This window comes from Carlito syrichta, unplaced genomic scaffold (genome assembly GCF_000164805.1).
Source record: "Carlito syrichta isolate Samal-C Ts95f unplaced genomic scaffold, Tarsius_syrichta-2.0.1 Scaffold138451, whole genome shotgun sequence".
Lineage (NCBI taxonomy): Eukaryota > Metazoa > Chordata > Mammalia > Primates > Tarsiidae > Carlito > Carlito syrichta.
Window position 1 is genome coordinate 741,930 of NW_007082547.1, and position 20,156 is coordinate 762,085.

Here is a 20,156-nt window from a genome sequence, read left to right on the forward strand (position 1 = left end):
GACCTGCAGAACATTCCAGAGTCCCACTCCTCTCTAAGCCTACCTCCCCTACCTCCTAGCTCTCCCACTGGCTCCTCCCAGGCATTGTCTCAGGGAACTCCCCTACGCATTACTCGCCAGCCTTGATTCCTCAAAACCTATTGCCTGCTGTTTTTGTTATTCTTACTCTATTCTGTGTGTCTGTATTTCACACGTGTGTGTTGTTTATTGACCTGAGAAGGTCACCTCTGGGCACAGTGCTGTCTTCTCCACCCTCTGTCCGCAGCACAGGTCGCTGCCTCCACCCTGCAGACTACCCTGTTGTTGGGAGAACATGTGAGGTGAACAGTCCTACCTGCCCCCCCTCAGGTGCCTGGCCAGTGCTGCTGTCAAGGTGGGTTCTTAGGTTGTGGGGTCAGGGCAGGGATGGCCAGGCTCTGGTGAGCACTCACGCGTGCGGGTGAGTAGCACCGCAGGTCTGCTGATATCGTTCTTGTTGTTGGTGTTGCGCTTGACAGAGAAGATGGAGATGTTGTAGGCCCTGCCAGCCGCCAGGGCCCGCAGCTGGTGTGAGGAGCGGCTCCTGTCCACAAAGTCTGTGCGGCGGTAGGAGCCATCAGAGGAGACATAGGTGACCGCGTAGCCGTCAAGCATCTGTCTAGCAGCCGGACCATCAGGTGGATGCCAGGAGATGGAGACCCCACTCTCCTCCACTCTCTCCACCTTGAGGGCCGTTGGCGGGAAGAGCTCTTCAGGATTCAGGTCAAAACACAAGGGGAGTGGTCAGATGTCAGCCCTGCAAGCCTGGCCCCATCAGGCATTCTGGGTCCGGGCTCTCGGACCTGGTACATCCCCCATGAATTCCTTCTTTGTCCTGGCATGTGCCTCCTGGAGGTTCACATTCTGCACCTTGACTGCATTTTATGCCTACCTGGGTGTTATATCCCCCTCCCTGTTTCTCAGGGAAGGAGACTGGGTAAGCAATTGGTGGATGCTCTGCCTTTGGGGACCGTTGGGACCTCTGGGGGATGAGGGGAACCCCCACAACTTTCCCCATTACGGGCACCCTCACCTTTGACGCAGTCCTGGCCGGTGTAGCCCACTTTGCAGATGCAGCTGTGGGACCCATTGGTGGCCAGGCAGTAACCACGGCCCCCACAGGGGCTGGAGAAGCAGGGGTCACTTACTGAGGGGAAGGGAAAACAGCAGTGAGTGCTAGGACATCACCAGGTCCCCCACTCCAGCCGGCCCTTACTTCTGAGGTATGGGTCTTTCCTGCATGTGTGTGTGTGTGTGTGTGTGTGTGTGTGTGTGTGTGTGTGTGTGTCTATGTGGTGGGGGGTGTCAATGGGAGAAGTGCACCATAACAGCACCTACCTTCCTGCAGTTTTGCTGCCTTTGCTGCCCTGTGGTGGGGCCCAAACTCAGCAGCCCCTCTACCCTCCACTCAACCAAGACAGGTCAGGCTGCCACCCCTGTGACATTCCTGTTAGAGGAGGGAGACTGGACAGCAAGTGGAAGAGGCAATTCCAGGGCATCCAGGTGCAATGAAGGAAGGCAGGGTTCAGGGAGCAGAGTGCTGAGTGGGGATCCCCTGCAGATCAGTGATCAGGGAAGGCCTCACCAGTAACCACACTGTGAGTTGATCAGGGGAGAGTATTCCAGATGGAAGGGACAGAAAGGGCTGGACCTGGGGCTGCAATGAGCTCGACCTGTCCAAGGACAGCAGGACCTGTGTGTGTGGATGTGAGACCATAGCTTGGGGGTATACTCAGGGTGAGGTGGGGCCGTGGAGGAGGGTGAGTGCAGGAGATGGGGGGCACACTTGAAAGGCACCATCATGGAACCAAGCAAGACCAGAGGGAGAGTCACTGGCTTGAAGTCTGAGAAGGGTTCTTCTGAGGAGGCAGCCATAGAGCCCCAGGGGAGCAGGTGGCCCTGCGCCCCTACCTGTCTCACAGTGGTAGCCGAAGAAGCCCTCTGGGCAGACGCACAGGTAGACCCCGCCGCCATTCTCACACCGGCCTCCGTGCTGGCAGGGGCTGGAGTCACAGGCGTCCACCTCTGGAGAACACCCAGAGAGTGGGCCCAAGCCGCAGGGGGGGAGTCTAGGGGAGGGAGGAGAGGACAGCGGGAAGAAGGGAAAGGGGAGACGAGGGGCAGTGGCCAGGAGAGAGGGCAGTGGGCAAGCTCTCGGGGTGGGAGGGGCTCTTGGGGAACCTTTCTGCTTTCACACCACCCTCCCCAGGTAACCAGAAGACCTGGGTGTCATTCTCCACAGTGGGCATGCCCAGCAGGGGATCCCCAGCTCCTTTCTGATCTTTGAGCTGCCCAGACTCTGCATCTGAGGATCCACTGGAGGGAAGCCCCTACCTGTCTCACAGTGGCCTCCAACGAAGCCTGCAGGACACTGGCAGACATAGGCCCCTGGCAGGGCCCTGCAGGAGCCTCCATTTCTGCAGGGTTGTGTCTGGCATTCGTTCATCTCTGCACAGAGAAAGGATGTTGCTGGTTCAGGTCCGAGGCTCCTGCACATTCCCCAGAATTCTATGTGCTCCCCGACGAGTAACATTGCCCTGAGGTTCCAGCCACTGCTCTGGACAATGGACTTTTCCTCCATCAGCCCCCACTTGCCCCTCCTTGGAAGGCATGCCACCTCCATTGCCTGTCAGCAGAGCCCCCACCCCAGACCACTCCTGCAGTCCACAATGGGAGGCTCTCCAGGGGTCACAACTGGACATGGCTCCCCAGGCCTTGCCCTCCCTGGGGACTGGAGTCCGTCTCTGGCTTAGAGCCCTACAAAGGTACGAGGCTTGCTGGGCACGCCTCCCCTTCCTCCACTGGCTGGCAGCACTGGACCAGGCATCAGAGGCCGTGACATGTCCTCTTCTCTGCCCACCTTCTCTGCCCCCTGAGGCCGTGATATGTCCTCTTCACCGCCCACCTTCTCTGTCCCCTGAGCTCTCAGTCTCCCAGGGGAGGTGGAGGCACAGATGTCTGTGAATCTCTATCTGGCATGTGAGAGCTGGCAGGGGCCTGAGAGAGCAAGCAGTGGCCAACATGGCCATCCAGTCAGAGACCTGTCTAGGAAGAGGAGTGGCTGGAGCAAGGTGGCTGTGGCCAGGGGCACCAGTGCCTTCTGGCATGTGGTCAAGGTGCTGAAGCTGCTTCCCCATGGGGTCCAGGACCCATCTTACCCAGCTCACAGTGGGCTCCCTCATATCCTGTGCTGCAAAGGCACAGGTACCCAGAGACACGGTCTTGGCAGGAGCCCCCATGCAGGCATGGCTGAGATCGGCACTCGTCGATTTCTGAGAGGACAGACCCCAAGAATAAAGCAATGTGGCTGTTATTAAGCCAAATTAAGATAGACACAAATGAGCTTTGAGGAGCCAGAGAGAATTCTATGATATCTTCTCAGTGCCTGGGGAGGTCGGAAACCAGAGTTAGATATTCTTGGAGGGAGGTTGGGGTGGAGGGCCCGGAAATCCGTGCCTGGCTATGTCTACAGAATGACAGGGCACGCTCAGAATCGCTGTAAGGGCTCACAAAGACACAGTGGGATTAAATTCCAGTGGCTCTCAGATGGACGGACCCAAAGGCTTCAGAGGTTTGGTAGAAAACTTTTTATGCCCATTCTTGCCATTTCAATGTATAATCATCATGTATAAAACCAGTACATGTGGGGACAAATCTTTAATTTTAAAAGATTCACCACAGTTTCTTTTAAAACTGGGAGCTGTGCTCTGGAAGTTAAATGTCTAATTTTAGAAAAGTTTAACTTTAATGCTTAAAAAGTAAGTAAATAAATGGTAATGATTTATTGACACCTAGGACTAGCACCTACTCTGGAAGATGGAAAGTTGATGGCTCTTCCGACCACATACCCTCCTTTTCCCTTGTAACACGAATCTCTGTGGTTATCATGTCTTTGCCTTTTTAAAATTAGTCTTTAAAATTTTATAAATTGCCTAAACAATATATGGTTTTGTTTTTTAATGAAATTTTAACCCAGGATATTGTGATATGTGTTCTCTTCTCTCAGCATTATAATAGTAAGAGATCTCCATATGATGGTCACTATGGTCCATTGATTTTTCACTGCTGTGTAATAGCACAGAGTGTGATTATATCATACTTCATCCATTCTTATTTCTTGGGCATTTGTGTTGGTTCCAGACTTTTTGCTGTTACAAAAACATGCTGCTTTGTATATTCTTTCACATCTCCTGGTGTAGATATACAAGTTTTTCTTAGGTTTACACCTGGAAGTGGACTTGCTGGGAAACAGTTGATATAATTGTTCAACTCAACAGGCAAATTATCAAATTGTTTGCAAAGTGCTTATGCCAATTTATGCTTTTGCCAGCAATTTATAAAAAAATCCTGTTGATCCACATTCTCATCAAGAATATAGACTTTTTAGACTTCTGAAAAATTTCCAACTGAATGTATCTCATTGTGCTTTTGATTTGCATTTCCTTGATTACTAGTGAATTAGGATATTTCTGTTTGTTTCTTGGCCTTATGTGTTTCTTCCATGAAATGTTTATTCAAGTTTCCTCTATTTTCCATCGGGTTGATTATTCTTTTCTTATTGACTTATCAGAGTCCTTCATATAGTCTTGAAACTACATTTTTGCCTCCCAGTTTGTAGCTTATATTTTACTTTCATCATTAAGGTTTATGGATTTATGATCCTAATTTTTGTAGTTAAATTTGTCCATTTGTTTTTCTTACAGTGGTTTTTGTGACTTAAGGAGTCTTTCAGTATCCCAAGGACAAAAAAGATATTTGTCTATATTTTCCACACAAAATTACATAATTAAAAAAAAATTAAGTCCTTGATGTATCTGGAATTAGTTGCTGTGTATGATGAGAAATAGGGAACCAATGTAATCGTTTTCCAAGTACATAATCATTTTATTTCAGCTCTCATGCTTACATGCTTTCTTTTAGAACTCTATAGTTTTAGCTTTTACATTTATGTTTATAATTCATTTTACACATTAAACAATTCACGCTTTTGGTGCTATTGCAGGTAATACTGTTTCATTTAATTTTCCAGGTGCTCACTGCTAGAACATGGAAGTATAACTGGTTCTATATATTGACCCTGTAGCCTCTGACCGAGTTAAAATCACTTATTAGTAGCCGGGCTCGGTGGCGTAGCCTGTAATCCCCGCGCCTTTGGGAGGCTGAGGTGAGTGGATTGCCTGAGCCCGTGGGTTCGAGACCCACCTGGGCAGCAAGACTTCATCTCTACAATAAATAAATAAATAAATAAATCAGCCGGGCGTGGTAGCGCATGCCTGTAATTCCGGCTACTCAGAAGGCTGAGGAGGAAGGATTGCTGGAGCCCAGCAGGCGAGGCTGCGGTGGCCGGGAGCGGCCACTGCACTCCAGTCTGGGCGACCAAGTGAGACTCTGACTCAAAAAAAAAAAAATCACTTATTAGTTCTATAGCATCTTTTGTAGAATCTCCTTTGTCAGATATATTGGCCTAAAATTATTCATAATATTCTCTTGTTGTCCCTTAAGTGTTGGTAGGAAAGAACTCCACTTTAAAGAGGAGGTAGGTTTCATTCTGATAACGGCTCATTTTTCTCTTGATCAGCCTAGCTGGATTTGTCAATTGTATTGATCTTTTCAAGAAAACAGCTTTTGGTTTTATTGATCTTTCTCTGTATCTGTCTTATAATTACATTTTCTCATTTTTTGTTGTTGATATATACACATGTAATTTTGTTATAACCTATATTCACTAAACATGTTACATTTCCTGTCATTTCTGAAATTTGCCTTAGAATAAAGACAACCATATCAGCTGTAAATACTGACATTTTTACTTTCTCCTTTCAAATTTTCATGACTAAAATTTTTCTCACTTTTTTGCATTGGCTAGTACTTCCAATATAATATTGATTAGACTTAGTGATAAATGGGCATCCTCGCCTTGTTTCCAATAGTAAGGTAATGTCTCTCTAGGTTTATGTTTAGTCTTGGTTTGAAGTGTAGTAAAATTGCCTTAGAAGCTACTTTCCTTTGTTCTATTGGTGGTCAACATGTCTGAGTCAGTGCAACAGAATAACAGTTTTTTAATTCCAGAACCTCTTCTTGTAGAACAAGGATCAGGAAACTCCTTGTTGCACGGCTTTCTAGATGTGACTTGTATTGCTGCTTCTATAAATATGTGGTATAACACACAGTGCATCCAATCTAGCTATGCCTGTTGAAAGCATACCTCTCTTGATAATGATTTATTTGGAGGTTATGTGGGCTCTGTGACTTCTCTCTTTTAAGGTTTCCCTCTAATAAATCCTATTTTATTTTACACAACATGGTACTAGAGGTGTGTATGCCATGTTATTTTTATCTGGATAAGGAAGTACTTTTTTAGTCCTTATTTTGTAAGAGCTTACTCCTTATTGAGTATGAATTTTCTCAAATGCTTATTATGCATTATTGAAGTTCTTATGATTTTCCCCCCTATAATTGGTTAATGTAGCAGATTTTTCTGATATCAAGCAATTCTTGCAACAGCCCAGTTGAGAATGGTAGTCTTTGTAGACTATCTAATCTGCATCTATGTTCATATATTTAACAGACTCATAATTTTCCTTTCTCCTACAATTTATATCTGGTTTTGGCATCAGTGTTATGCTGGCCTCATAGAATGGGTTGGCATTTTTCTTTATTTTCTGATCTCTGGAAGACTCTGTATAGTATTGCAATGATATATTTCTTGACACTTTGGTAGAATTTGTCCATAAAATTATGTGGGCCTGGTGTTTCTTTATGGGAGAACGCTTTAACTATTGCTTAATTTAAATAATCGGAGGACCATGTAGGTATTCTATATTTCCTTGAGTCACTTTTGTTAAGTTATATTTTTCTATGAATCTTATGTCCACTTCTCCTAAGGTTTCAAATATATTTCTATAATGTAGTTGATAGTGTTCTCTTGTTATCTTTATAATCTCTGCTGTATCTACAGTTATGTTTTATTTTGCTCTTTGTTTTTTTTCTTTTGAGTCTGGGTCTCACTCCACCCAGGCTGGAGTGCGGTGGCACGATCACAGCTCACTGCAGCCTCAACCTCCTGGGCTCAGGTGATCTTTCCACCTCAGTCTCCCAAGTAACTGGGACTACAGGTGTGTGCCACTATGCTGGGCTACATTTTATGATTCTTTTGTGGAGATGAAGTCTTATTATGTTGCCTTGGCCGGTCTTGAACTCCTGGGCTCAAGCAATCCTTCTGTCTTGGCCTTCTAAGGTGCGGGGTATAAGCCACTGTGCCCAGCCTATGCTCTGTTTTTCTTGATCAGTCTTCCTAGAGATTTGTTCATTTTATCAGACTTTTCAAAGAACTAATCTGGCTTTATGCTTTCTTTTGTATCTTTGATTTCGATTTCATTAATTATGGCTTTTACCTTTTTTGCCTCTTTCTTTTACTTTCTTTAGTAACATTTGTTATGCATTTCCTAACTTTTGAAGTTAGGTGTTTAGTTCATCATCACCACAGGACCCACGGCCTCCACTCACAGAAGAGACTGAGGGGAGGAGGGACACAGGCAGGGTAGAGTTGGGGCATCTGGGCTTGGGCTTGCAGCCCCTGTGCTCCTTCACATGGCTGGGGTGAGGAGGGTGTGGACCCCACCTGCCCCACCCCCGAGGGCCCCACAGAATCACCGAGGCACTGAGGAGGCTCACTCCAGACGCCCTGTGGCTGGCAGATCTGAATGTGGCTGGGGGTACTCAGGCTGTAGCCGCGGTCACATATGTACAGTGCCACTGAGCCCAGCCGGGTACCATTGAAGCGCAGTGTGGCATGCTTCACCTCCTCCGGGGGGCCGCAGTCTACCTCTGTAAGGGCACAGCAGCCTGTCATGCACCGTCCAGTAGCTGCCCAGCAACCCTCCCAAATTGCTTTTCCCTCTGCCCCCTGCTTGACCAGGCTGCAGAGCCCAGATCCATCCTGCTCCCAGCACTTTCCTAGGGGAAAAGTGCCTTGACTTCTGGGGACCAGCTGCCCTAGATGCTTCTTTCCCCATTTCTGGCCTGCCCAGCTCTGTGAGGATTTGGAAGGAATCCCATGCTTCCCCTCGAGGCCCTTTCACCTCTCACCTGCCTGGCACCGGCGTCCTATGTACCCTGCTTGGCAGTGGCAGGAGAAATCTGTGCCTAGGTCCTTGCAGGTTCCCCCATTCATACACGGACTCCGGAAGCAAGGGGAGGGAACTGCAAAAATGCAGAAGAGTCCTAATCACTGTATCTTCTCTGAAAGTTCCAGGGCTGCATAGGGGTGTCCTGTCTCCTGCACCCAGCTCTACCTTCTACCCCTCCAGGGCTTGGCCAGCCCTGCCCCCATGCCTGTTTTCACATCAGCAGAGGAGGGTTTGTCCCCAGTCTCCCTGGACTCCCACCCACCTTACCTATCTCACAGTGCCTTCCAGAGAAGCCTGGGGGACAGTCACATTTGTATTTGCCAATATAGTGGAAGCAGGTGCCGCCATTGTGACAAGGGCCGGAGGCGCATGAGTCTGGCTTCCCTGAAAGGAGAAGGCACACAGTCATTTCAGGGATCATGGCCCACCATCCCTCCCAGATTCCCCAGTATCTCAGAGTTGAGGGGTCTTCAGGAGGACGTTCCTGAGAAGCAGATTCATGGCAGTTGAGTTGGGGTTTGGGGGCCCCAGCTCAGGTCTGACTAGGCATTCCTGCCCTCCCCCAACCCCAGGGGGCGCACCGATCTCACAGTGCCTCCCGGTGAAGCGGTAGGGGCAGCTGCAGTGGTACTCGCCGCCTGCCTCCTTGCATGTGCCCCCATTCCGGCAGGGCCCTGAACTGCACAGGTGTGGCCGGGCTGTGTGGAAGGACAGAGAGAGGCAAATGAATGAGGGCCAGCATCCTGGCCCTGTAGCACCCACTCCACCCAACTTGAGTCTTCTCCATCCTATGCACTGCTTCTCAGCTTAGCCCCAAGGCCTGGCCGCAGCAGGGGCCAAGCTAGCCATGCACACACCAGGGTGGGGCGGAGCTTGCAGGTGGAGAACCCCACTGAGCCTCAGGTAGACCCTTTGCTTGCCTGTCCTCTCTTTTCTGCCCCAGGCTCTTGGCTGGGACCTTCCTGGAGAAGAACCTGCCCACCATCACAGCAAGTGCAGTGCTCCCTCCTTCCTGCATGAAGGGTATTTGACATCTGACCATGAAGGAGCTGAGTCACAGCTGATGTGACATCAGGATCCACAGCTGTCAACTTTGATTTTTGTATTTTCTGTGCAGCTGCCCTCTGGATGCTGGCCACAGGGATGTCTAACATGCCTGGGGGTTTCTGTGGGAGTCCTGAGTGTTCTGCAAGCTGCATGGAAGGGACAGGACAGGTGGGCGTAAGTGAGGACAGCTATGCCTGCAACATTCTTAAGGAGCTAGCTGTGTAAAATGTCGACATTCTCCATGTTGAATTAGACTTAGCAAAATTCTAATTTGCAGATTTTTAAAAAATTAATACAATGATTCTAAAATCTTCTTGGAAAAATGCTGAGTGGGAAATGAAGCCGAATTTGAGAAAAGCAAGGTAATGGCCAGGAGTACTGGCATTGCTGCAGACAGAGCAGTGAAAACAGTGAGGCACTGGCTCTAAAGAAATACAGCAGAGCAGCGCACCAAGCGAGGCTCCAGCGGTGAATGATTAATTGAAAAAAACAGCGGGTGAGATGAGCATAAGCAGAGATGCGGGCCACGGGCGCTCTCCAGGGTGCTGACCCGCCGTACCTTTCTCGCAGTGCTTGCCGTGGAACCCACGCGGACACTCGCAGGTGTAGGAATCATCCTGGGCTTCACAGGAGCCTCCGTTGAAGCAGGGGTCCGAGTCGCAGGGCGATGGCAGGGCTGGGGAAGTGGGGAGGAAGAGGGCAGTCCTGGAGCATGCGCCGCATCCCATATGAGCGGCAAGAGGCTGGAGGGTGCCTGACCTAACAGGGTCACACTGACATCCTGCCTGGGACCAAGGCCATTTAAAATACACTATGCGAACATTTTGATTCCTCCCAGCAGGCTCGAATTTATCATATTCTTGATTTTACCAGAACCCACCCTCACTCTTCTATGAGGTAGGATTGAGATGTGCTACATAAATGTCTTCATATCATCATTGCCAGTATCATCATTGTCACATTGTCATCATATATAATTACACACTATGTGATTAATAAGTTACTAACAAACACATAGTAATGAATGTATTTAATCAAACATGCCTAATTATGTATGCATTGATTAGGTACTTTAGCAGCTTGAGCTGGGGTTCAGGGAAGACACCATGTGGTGCTTACATGCTCAGGGAAGTGCTCTTCCACCTGTAAGCTCACATGAGTGGAGCAGAGGAGAGAGCTAGTCCTGTATTACAGACAAAGCTATGGAGAGAGGCTCCTCCAGGTTCAGGACCTCCTGAGAGTCAATAGGAGAGCAGAGCCCTGGCCTCTGACTGCCTCCCCAATATCTCTCCCTTCCAACACCCTGTCCCTGGCTTCTGGCCAGGACCTCAGCCCTGCAGGTCCTTCTCCAAGCCACTCACAGTGGCTGATGTTGTGGTCGGTGTGGCAGACACAGAGGTAGCTCCCGCCATATTCCATGCAGTAGCCCCCATCTGGGCACTGTGTGTTCATGTTGCAGGGTGTGGCTGTGACTTCTGCAGAGAAAGGAAGAAGCCCCATCCAATATCCCACATGTCTTCTGGGGACCTCATCCTTGACAAGGGTGGGGCTTCCCAAGACCCAGTGATGCCAATAGGGTGACCAGGTTCAGACACTCCTATGGCCAGCCCCTCCTGAGGTGGAGGTGGAGGGTCACAGAACCACTGGCCAAGGATCTGGACCTGTGGACCCCCACCCAGGCCCAAGCCATCATTATTACACTGGTTATAGGGATGCTCAGGGACAGGAAAGGAAGGGTGCCTCCTGCCCCATCCCTGGGCACCTACCAAATTCACAGAGGAGCCCAAAGAAGCCTGGGGGGCACTGGCAGAGGGTAGTGTTGGTGCCCAGACATCTGCCTCCATTGCGGCACTCACAGTTGGCGGGGATTCCTGCCACAGAGAGAGGAAGGAACCTCCCATGTGAGTGGGCCCTCTCTCCTGACCCTATCCTGCTCCTGGCCACCTTCCCATAAAAATTGCATTGTACACACACACACTCTCACATGTTTCCTCTTGTGGGTGTTTCTTGCATGCACATCCCATAGGAGGTCCCTCCCTGGGTTTCCTCCCCAGCCCTGGGACCACAGCCCCGGTAGCCTCAGCAACCCAGACGCACTCTCCCTGCAGTCCAGGCCCATGAAGCCTTCGGGGCATTCACACACATAGCCCTCGTCCGCATCCACACAGGTGCCCCCATTCTGGCAAGGGGTGGAGAGGCAGACGTCAGGTGCCAGGTGGCTTCCTGCAAGAAAAACAGTGGTCACTAGCAGATGTGCAGGGAGCATGGGGAGAACAAACTGAGGATGGGAGGTGCTGGCCTCCCTACCTGGTTTCAACAGCACCTGCTGGCTTTTAACCTCTGTTCTCAATTTGAAGTGGAATTTAAGCCAGAAGCTTATTTTCTGGAAACAGATTTGTAGTTGCTTTGCAGTCCCCGGGAGGCAGCATCTCCCAGCCCCTCCTTGGGCAGAACAAGAGGCACTGAGGGCCCACCTCAAGTCAGACATTGTTGATCAAACATCTGTTAGTATGTGGGATTTTCCAGGTGTCTTCCTGTTGCTTTCTAGTTTTATTTTGCTGTGGTCAGAAAACACAATCATGGAGTATTTATGGCCCACAGTTTGGCTTGTCATGGCGATGCTCCATGAATACTTGAAAAGAATGTGAGTGCTCTACAAAAGTCTGAGTCTTTCATAGTCTTACTCATTTTCTGTTTATGTGTTTTATGAATTCCTGAGAGAGTAGTGTTGAAATCACCATCAATAGTTATGGATCTATTTCTCCTGAATCATGTTAATAGGTGCTATTATAATTAGAGTTACATCTTCCTGATGAACTGATCCCTTTATCATTATGAAAGGTCTCCATTCCTGGGAATATTTCTTAAAGTTTAATTTATTTGATGTTAACACAGACATTCCAGATTTCTCTTGATCAGTGTTTGTCAACTTCTGTTTGTTTTTTTAAAGATGTTCAGTTTATTCAAGTACTTTCAAATTTTATCTTTGTAAACTAGTATACAGTAAAATTGACTTTTTTGAATTGACTTTTGAACACTTCTATGAATTTTAACCCATATATACATTTGTTCAGCCCTCACCACAACCAGGATACAGAACATTCCATTGTCCCCAAAAGACGTCCTTGTTCTATCTCTTCAGAGTCACAGAGTCCCTGCTACCCCTGAGTCCCTAGAAATTACTGATCTGTTCATCACTATAGTTTTGTCTTTTCAAGTATGCCATTTAAGTGGAACCATACAGTATGCAATATTTTGAGACTGGCTTCTTTCACTCAGCATAGTGCCTCTGAGATCCAAGTTGTTATATAACAGTAATTAGTCCTTTTTATGACCGGGTAGTATTCCATTGTGCAGAGGTCCCAAAGTTTGTCTATCTGTTCACCCAGTGAAGTATATTTGGGTTCCAGAGTGTTTGTGGTTATACATAGATATAATATAATCCTTTGTATATGAATTTTTGTGTGAACACAAGGTTTTCATTCTTTAGTATTTATACCTATGAGTAGGGTTGCCGGGCCACATTATAAACATATATTTACCCTTAAAAAGAAATTGCCAAACTGTTTTCAGAGTGGCTGAATGATTTTGAATTCTCACCAAAAATGTTTGACAGCTCCAGTTGCTCTGTATCCACAGCAGGTCGGTATTTTTTATTTTAGCCATTCTAATTGGTTTGCAGTACTATCTCATCATGACTTTAATTTGCATTTCAATAATGGCTAAGAATAATGACAAGAACATTTGTTCCTCTGCTTATTCACCTCCATACACCCTTTGTAACTAACTGTCTGTTCAATTGTCTTTTTAAAAATTGACTTGTTTGTTTTCTCACACTTGAGCTTTGAGCATTCTTTAGCTACAGGTCCTTTGTTGGATGAGTTTTGCAAATAATATGAGTTTTTCCCCAGTTTGTAGCTTGTCTTTTCATTCTTTAATCGTGTTGTTCACAAAACAAAAGTTTAAACTTTTGAAGATATCTACTTTATCTAATTTTTCTTTTATGAATCATATTTTTGCTGCCTTATCTAAGAACATTTTGTCTAAGAACAGATCACAAGATATTTTTTCTTATTTTTTTTCTAAAAAGTTACAGTTTTACATTTTCCATTTAGGTGATCCATTTGGAGTTAATCTTTGCATAAGGTATGAGGTTTAAGCTGAAGTTCATTTTTGGAATAAGAATGTCTAAGTATTCCAACTCCATTTTTGGAAAAGATCATCCTTTTCCCATTGAATTGCTTTTAAATCCTTTAAAAAACAATTGTCCATATTTGTGTGGGTCTAATTCTGGATTTTCTCTTCTGTTCCATTGATCCATGTGCCAATACCTTTGCCAATATCATCTAGTCTTGATAACTGTGGCTTTATAGTAAATTTTAATACCCAGTAGTGTGATTTCCTCAAAATTTATTCTTCTTTTTCAAAATTGTTTTGTCTATTCAAATTCCTTTTTCTTTCCTTATAAATTTTAAAACAAGTTTGTATCTACAAAAAAATTCTGAGGTTTTGATTGGAATCATATTAAAACTATAAATCAATTTGGGTAGAACTGACATATTTACTATGTTGAGTCTTCTAATCCATGAACATGGTATGTCTCTTCATTTACTTAGATCTTTGATTTCTTTCTTTTTTTTTTCTTTTTTTTTTTGAGTTGGAGTCTCACTCTGTCACCCAGACTGGAGTGCAGTGGCCGCTCCCGGACACCGCAGCCTCGACCTGCTGGGCTCTGGCGATCCTTCTGCCTCAGCCTTCCAAGGAGCTGGAATTACAGGCATGCGCTACCACACCCGGCTGATTTTTTGATTTATTGTAGAGATGAGGTCTCGCTGCCCAGGCGGGTCTCAAACCCGCGGGCTCAGGCAATCCACTCACCTCAGCCTCCCAAAGGCACGGGATTACAGGCTGAGCCACCGAGCCCAGCAATCTTTGATTTCTTTCATGAGCATTTTGTAGTTTTCAGCATACAAATCATTTAGTGTTTCACTAGCTTTATACCAAAGTCTTTCAATTTTAGCGGACCTATTATAAATGGCATTGTCTTTAAAATTTTGGATCAGATTATACCTGTCCAATGTTGGGGGAGCTCAAGAGTTATAAATAACTTTATGGAGTTGCTGTCCCAAGATCTATGCCCCACAATCTCCCCCGTACTTTCTAGTTCTCTGGGGTTATCCTTTTTGGCCCCCTGGCAAGAAATCTGGGGTTTTAATTGTCATACCCTGCCACTTATTCTTGTGGAGGCATTCATTCATGGCGGGGCCAAGTGGTAGGAAGACAGAGAAAGGGAAAAACAATAGTTACTCCACCCTTTTGAAACTATAGCACCTCTATTTGGAGAGGAAGTTTCCCCTCCCTCACAGTTTAAAGCACCTGAGGATTCCCCCACTTCTGCCACTGTTGGTCCTGTTTCTTGAGCCTGACTAGAGGGTTCATTCTCTTTTGTCCATGCAGATGCTTACTTCTGATTCTGAGGTGGCTTTGAGTCCAGGCTTGGGGGATACTAGAGCAAAAAAAAAAAAAAAAATGGTAAACTCACCACTAGTTCGGTGGTACTTCGAAGCTTGGTCTTCTTCCCCAATCCACCTGCTACTATTTACTTTTCAGAGTCCTCAGATAGCTACTCCATGCATTCTGTCCAGGATTTTGGCTGTATTCAGTGGGAGAAACAGGGGTAGAGTGTGCTTACTCTATCTTACTCAGAACTGGAAACCCATTTTATTACTTTTAAATTATCTGTCTTTACATTTTAGAGTTGGTTTCTTGTGACAGTATGTAGTTGGGTATTGCTTTTTAATCAGACAATCTCTGCCTCTTAATTGGTATATTTAACCATTTTACATTTCAATGTAACTATTGATATAACTGGATAAAACCTATCACTTGCTCACAGTTTTTACTTGTCCCACTTCTTTTTTCCTGCCTTTTGGATTGTGTATTTTTAGAATTCCATTCAATCTCCACAGTTGGTCTACTGGGTTTAACTATTTTATTATTATGATTTTTAACTTGTTCTAGAGTTTACAATGAATATCTTTTACTTACATAGCCTACCTTCAAACAATGTTATACCATTTTATATAAGGATCTTAAAATATACTTCCATTTCTTTCTGTATTTTATATTGGGGCTGATAACTATGGTCCACAGACCAAATCTGGTCTGCCACCAATTTTTTAAAAATATTTTTATTGGAACACATCCAGGTCCATTCATTTATGTATTGTTTATGGTGGGCTGTTTTGACTACAATGGAAGAGTTGAACAGTTGTGATAGAGACCATATGGCTCACAAAACCAAAAGTATTTACTATCTGGCCCTATACAGAAAAAGTATGCACACCCTGGTTAATGTTACTAGTGTCATATACTTTATTTCTACTTATGCTATAGACCCCATAATATGTTATTTTATTTTAAAAATAATCTTTAAAGAAATTAAAAATAAGAAGAAAAAGATTTTACCTAGATTTTATTTTTAACACTCTTCATTCCTTTGAGTAGATCCAGATTTTCATCTGGTACCATTTTTCTTCTGTCTATAGAACTTCCTTTAACATTTCTTATAATGTAGGTATGCTGGTGATTAATGCTCTTGGTTTTTGTTTGGGTTGTGTTTTTATTTCACCTTAAGTTTTGAAAAAATAGTGTTGCTGGTTATATGCTACTAGATTGATGATATTTTTTCTTTCAGTACTTTAAAGATGTTACTCCAGTGCCTCCTGGCTTGCATTGTTTCTGATGAGAAGTAGGCTGTCATTCTTGTTTCTCTGTATGCCATGTATCTTTTTCCTCTGGCTGCTTTTAAGATTTTTTTTCCTTTATCATTGTTTTTCAGAAATTTGATTATAGTGTGGCTTTGTGTGGTTTTCTTCATACTCTTCTTGGAAATGTGGGTTTTAGTTTTCTTCAAATTTGGAAAATGGTTGGGTATTATTTCTTCACATGCTTTTTCTATAACACCTCCTCCCTCCACCTCCATCCTCCTTCTCAGACTTTGAATACACACAGGCTAGACTGCTTAATATTGTCTTACAGGTCACTGAAAATATATTCTTTTTGTTAGTCTTATTCTCTCTGTGATACATATTTGTTTATATTTCTGTCTTCAAGGTCATTGATCTTTCCTTCTGTCTAATCTGCTGTTAATACTATCCAGTGTATATGAACACTCGATTTTTTTTTTTGAGTCAGAGTCTCACCCTGTCACCAAGGCTGGAGGTCAGTGGCACAATCACAGCTACTGCAACCTCAACCTGCTGGGCTCAACCTTCTGCCTCAGCCTCCCAAGTAGCCAGAACTACAGGTGTGCACCACCACACGTGGCTAATTTTTAAATCTACTGTAGAAACAAGGTATTGTCAAGTCGCTCAGATTTGCCTTGAACCCCTGGGCTCAGGCAATTCTCTTGCTTCAGCCTCCCAAAGTGCTGGGATTACAGATGTAAGCCACTGTGCCTGGTCCATATTTTCCATCTCTACAAGTTTCTTTAAAAAAAATCGACTTCTCATTATGTTTTTTCCTCAACAGTCTTGAGTATATGAAGCATATGCACAATAGAAGATTAAGCATTTATATCTGTTAATTCTATCATCTCTGTCATTTCTGATGTCAGTTTCTATTTATCTATTTTCTCCTGATTGAGTTATATTTTGCTTCTTTGTATACCTGATAATTATTGATTGGGTATTTTGGAGTCCTGAATTGTTATAACACTTACATTCCTGGTAAGGAGTATAGGATTTTATCCTCACACATGGTTAAATGGCTTGGGATCAGTTTGATCTTCTCATTCTTTTAAGATTTGTTAGGACGAGTCCAGATTACACTTTAGTTCAGCACTTATTTATCCCCACTACTAAAGTGATACTCTGCTGAGGACTCTACTTAATATTGGCCTTGGAGATGAAGAGCTCTCTCCACTATGGCTGGTGGGGAGGTGAATTATTCCCAGACTTGTTTGAGCTCCAGGAATTATTTAGCTTACTACTTTCCAGTAGTTTGTTCCCCAGCCTTGCAGATTTCATCCCACCCAGATATTACTGAACCAGAGATTCAAGGGCATCTCCTCTTGATCTCATGTCTCCCCCCACCTCCACTCTCCACCTCAGTAGTACCATCCTCTCTGGTATTTTGCTCCACAAATTCTAGCCATGGAACTTGAATCTGTCGCCTCAACTCACAGGGATTACTGGGTTCTGGATTCCCCTCCCTGCATAGTGGTCTGTAAACCCTAGGCAGGATATGGGGCAGTAGTTGGGCTCACCTCATTTGATTTCCTTCTCTCAGGGATGACAGACCTGTGCTATCTGTTATTCAATGACTGAAAATGGGTTCATAGATGTCTGGTTTTCTAGGTGTTCACAGTGAGGGGGAAATTCCCATAGCAGTTAATTCTTGTTAACCAGAAGAAGAAGGTGAGGTTTTTTTTTTTGTAATCTCCAATTTTTGGTCAACTTCCTGTCATCTGATTAGACTGTCAGTGTTTGTGCCTTGTAATGCAGTTAATTGGCTTATATTAGTGGTAGATGTGTCAATCTGTTGTTTCTTATTATTCACTTCTGCTTGCATTATTATTCTGTGCAAAACATGGTTTCTTTGTAAAAATCTTGTTGAAGCTACTTCTCTATTTCCTGACAAGAGTTTACACTGATACTTAGATAACAATCTGGGCAAGGTGAGCTGTGGCACAAAATGGTGGCATCAAAGCAGCCAAATAGGTAAGGTTCCCCCCACCCCTGTATTGCAGAGCCCCATCCTCCCCTCAGGACACACCCTGGCCACCTATGTGCTTGGCAGAAACTGATCAAAGGGCCCATGTTTATCTGTGTCTTACTTATGTGTAAAATTTAATTTTCTTCTTCTTCTTCATTTTTTTAAGAGACAGGGTCTTGTCTTACTCTGTTGCCCAAGCTGGAGTGCAGTGGCATGATCATAGCTTCCTGAAGCCTCGAATTCTTGGGCTCAAGGAATCTGCCTGCCTCAGCCTCCTCAGTAGCTGGGATTACAGGCATATGCCACCATGCCTGGATTTTTTTTAATTTTCTGGAGATACAAGGTCTCACTATGTTGCTCAGGTTGGTTTTGAATTCCTGACCTCAGTTGTTCCTTCTGCCTCAGTTTCCCAAAGTGCTCAGATTATAGGCATGAGATACTGTGCCTGGTCCCTCCTTAATTTTTTAAACTAAATGAACCTGAATAGTTTGTTTTCAGCATATTACTGGGAAGACGCAGCCCATGCAGCATCCACAGATGCTGGCACAGGGGGTGAACCTTTGGAGGTCAGGGCAATGATCATACACTAAAGCCCTGTTTTTATTTTATTTATTTATTTATTGAGTTGGAGTCTCACTCTGTCGCCCAGACTGGAGTGCAGTGGCCGCTCCTGGCCACCGCAGCCTCGACCTGCTGGGTTCCAGCGATCCTTCCGCCTCAGCCTTCCAAATAGCTGGAACTACAGGTGTGTGCTACCACACCCGACTATTTTTTTTATTTTTATTGTAGAGATGAGGTCTCGCCAGGTTGCCTAGGTGGGTCTCAAACCTGCGGGCTCAGGCAATCTACTCACCTTGGCCTCCCAAAGCGCGGGATTACAGGCTGAGCCACTGAACCTGGCCAGTCCTGTTTTTTATACTGTGGGTTGTAACTATGGCTGGTGGGGAGGTGAATTATTCCCAGACTTGTTTGAGCTCCAGGAATTATTTAGCTTACCACTTTCCAGTAGTTTGCTCCCCAGCCTTGCAGATTTCATCCCACCCAGATATTAATTGGCCTTATGGTTTCTCTAACAAGTCAAAACAAGCATTCAAAACAATAGGAAATAGAATAGAAAATAGTGGATCTCATCAAATGCAGTAAAGGTCAGTTTCTTTCTGATGCCCACGGCTCTCTCCCTTTGTGGTGAGGGTTCTAGCGTATGAAGGATGTTAAAAAGCCAAGACTCTCCCAAGCTGCAAGAGAAGCCTTGAAAATTTTGTCATTTATCCCCTGCATTTTACAGATGGAAACAAAGGCCCAGAAAGGGGAAGAGATTGCTCAGCCTCACACAGCACATTGGCAGCAAAACCAAGACCAGAACGTTGGTCATTTGCTTCTTATTCTTCCTGCGGTCAGTGGCCCAGGAGGTAGGCTCCAGCTGGAAGGGCTGAGAAATGAGAAGAGGGCAGAGACCTACCCACTCCAGAGACACATGTGGGGCTGAGACAGTGAGGTTGGAAAGGGGAGGGTGTCTATGGCGGTGTCCACTGCACAAGGCCATCATACATAGAAGACTGTGGGCACCTGGCCAGTTAGTTACCTGTCTCACAGTGAGGTCCCTCGAAGGGCTCTGCACACAAGCAGGTGTAATTCCCCACTAGGTCAACACACGAGCCTCCATTCAGGCACGGGTCAGAGCTGCACTCGTCCATGTCTGAGGGGCAGCAGAGGTGCCAGATTATGAACACCTGCACCTGGCATCTGGCCTTGGGTGGGGGCCCCTCCCCAACCTGAGGGCGGGTCACTTACCTGTCTCACAGGCTGCCCCTGTGTACCCGGCCTGGCACATGCACACTGCAGAGCTGTTCTCCACCTGGCACTGGCCGCCATTCTGACACTCTTTGGTGTCACATGGGGATTGGGCTATGAGTGAAGAGGTTGTGAACAGGATGTTGTACTCCTGGCTGTAGTTACCTGATGGGGCAGAAGCCCCTGAAGATGCCACTGAGTCCCACCCCCAATACATCTCCAGCTTGCAGAGAGATGGGCCTGGCAGGTGGGTCTCTGAGGGTGACAGGCAAGAGAGGGCCTAGCCAGGACATTCCTGACCAGCTGCCCAAAGTCTCACCTGAATTGGGTCTAATTCAGCAAGCATGGGGTAGAGAGTGTGTTTATGCTAGGCAGGGGGAAAAGGGGATGAATGGAGCGCAGCTCCTGCCTTGTAGGGGATGGACCCTCCCCGGGTGGTTCTCATACCAAGTG

The 20,156-nt window shown here is 45.7% G+C and overlaps 1 protein-coding gene across 1 annotated transcript in view; it reads right to left on the bottom strand.

Annotated features, from left to right (window-relative positions):
- SNED1 (sushi, nidogen and EGF like domains 1) overlaps positions 1-19,813 on the bottom strand; it is a 52,518-nt gene extending 32,705 nt beyond the window's left edge. The window contains exons 1-15 of the mRNA XM_008049856.2: positions 19,704-19,813; positions 19,495-19,608; positions 11,292-11,417; positions 10,961-11,065; positions 10,556-10,669; positions 9,754-9,870; positions 8,729-8,845; positions 8,415-8,531; positions 8,107-8,220; positions 7,672-7,845; positions 3,177-3,290; positions 2,353-2,466; positions 1,930-2,043; positions 1,052-1,165; positions 432-728 (exon numbers count right to left, since the gene is read on the bottom strand). Coding sequence (XP_008048047.1) covers positions 432-728; positions 1,052-1,165; positions 1,930-2,043; positions 2,353-2,466; positions 3,177-3,290; positions 7,672-7,845; positions 8,107-8,220; positions 8,415-8,531; positions 8,729-8,845; positions 9,754-9,870; positions 10,556-10,669; positions 10,961-11,065; positions 11,292-11,417; positions 19,495-19,608; positions 19,704-19,743 — 1,891 coding nt within the window. The 5' untranslated portion in view covers positions 19,744-19,813. The remainder of the gene's footprint in view (positions 1-431; positions 729-1,051; positions 1,166-1,929; positions 2,044-2,352; positions 2,467-3,176; positions 3,291-7,671; positions 7,846-8,106; positions 8,221-8,414; positions 8,532-8,728; positions 8,846-9,753; positions 9,871-10,555; positions 10,670-10,960; positions 11,066-11,291; positions 11,418-19,494; positions 19,609-19,703) is intronic.
- Between the last annotated feature and the right edge of the window lie 343 nt (positions 19,814-20,156).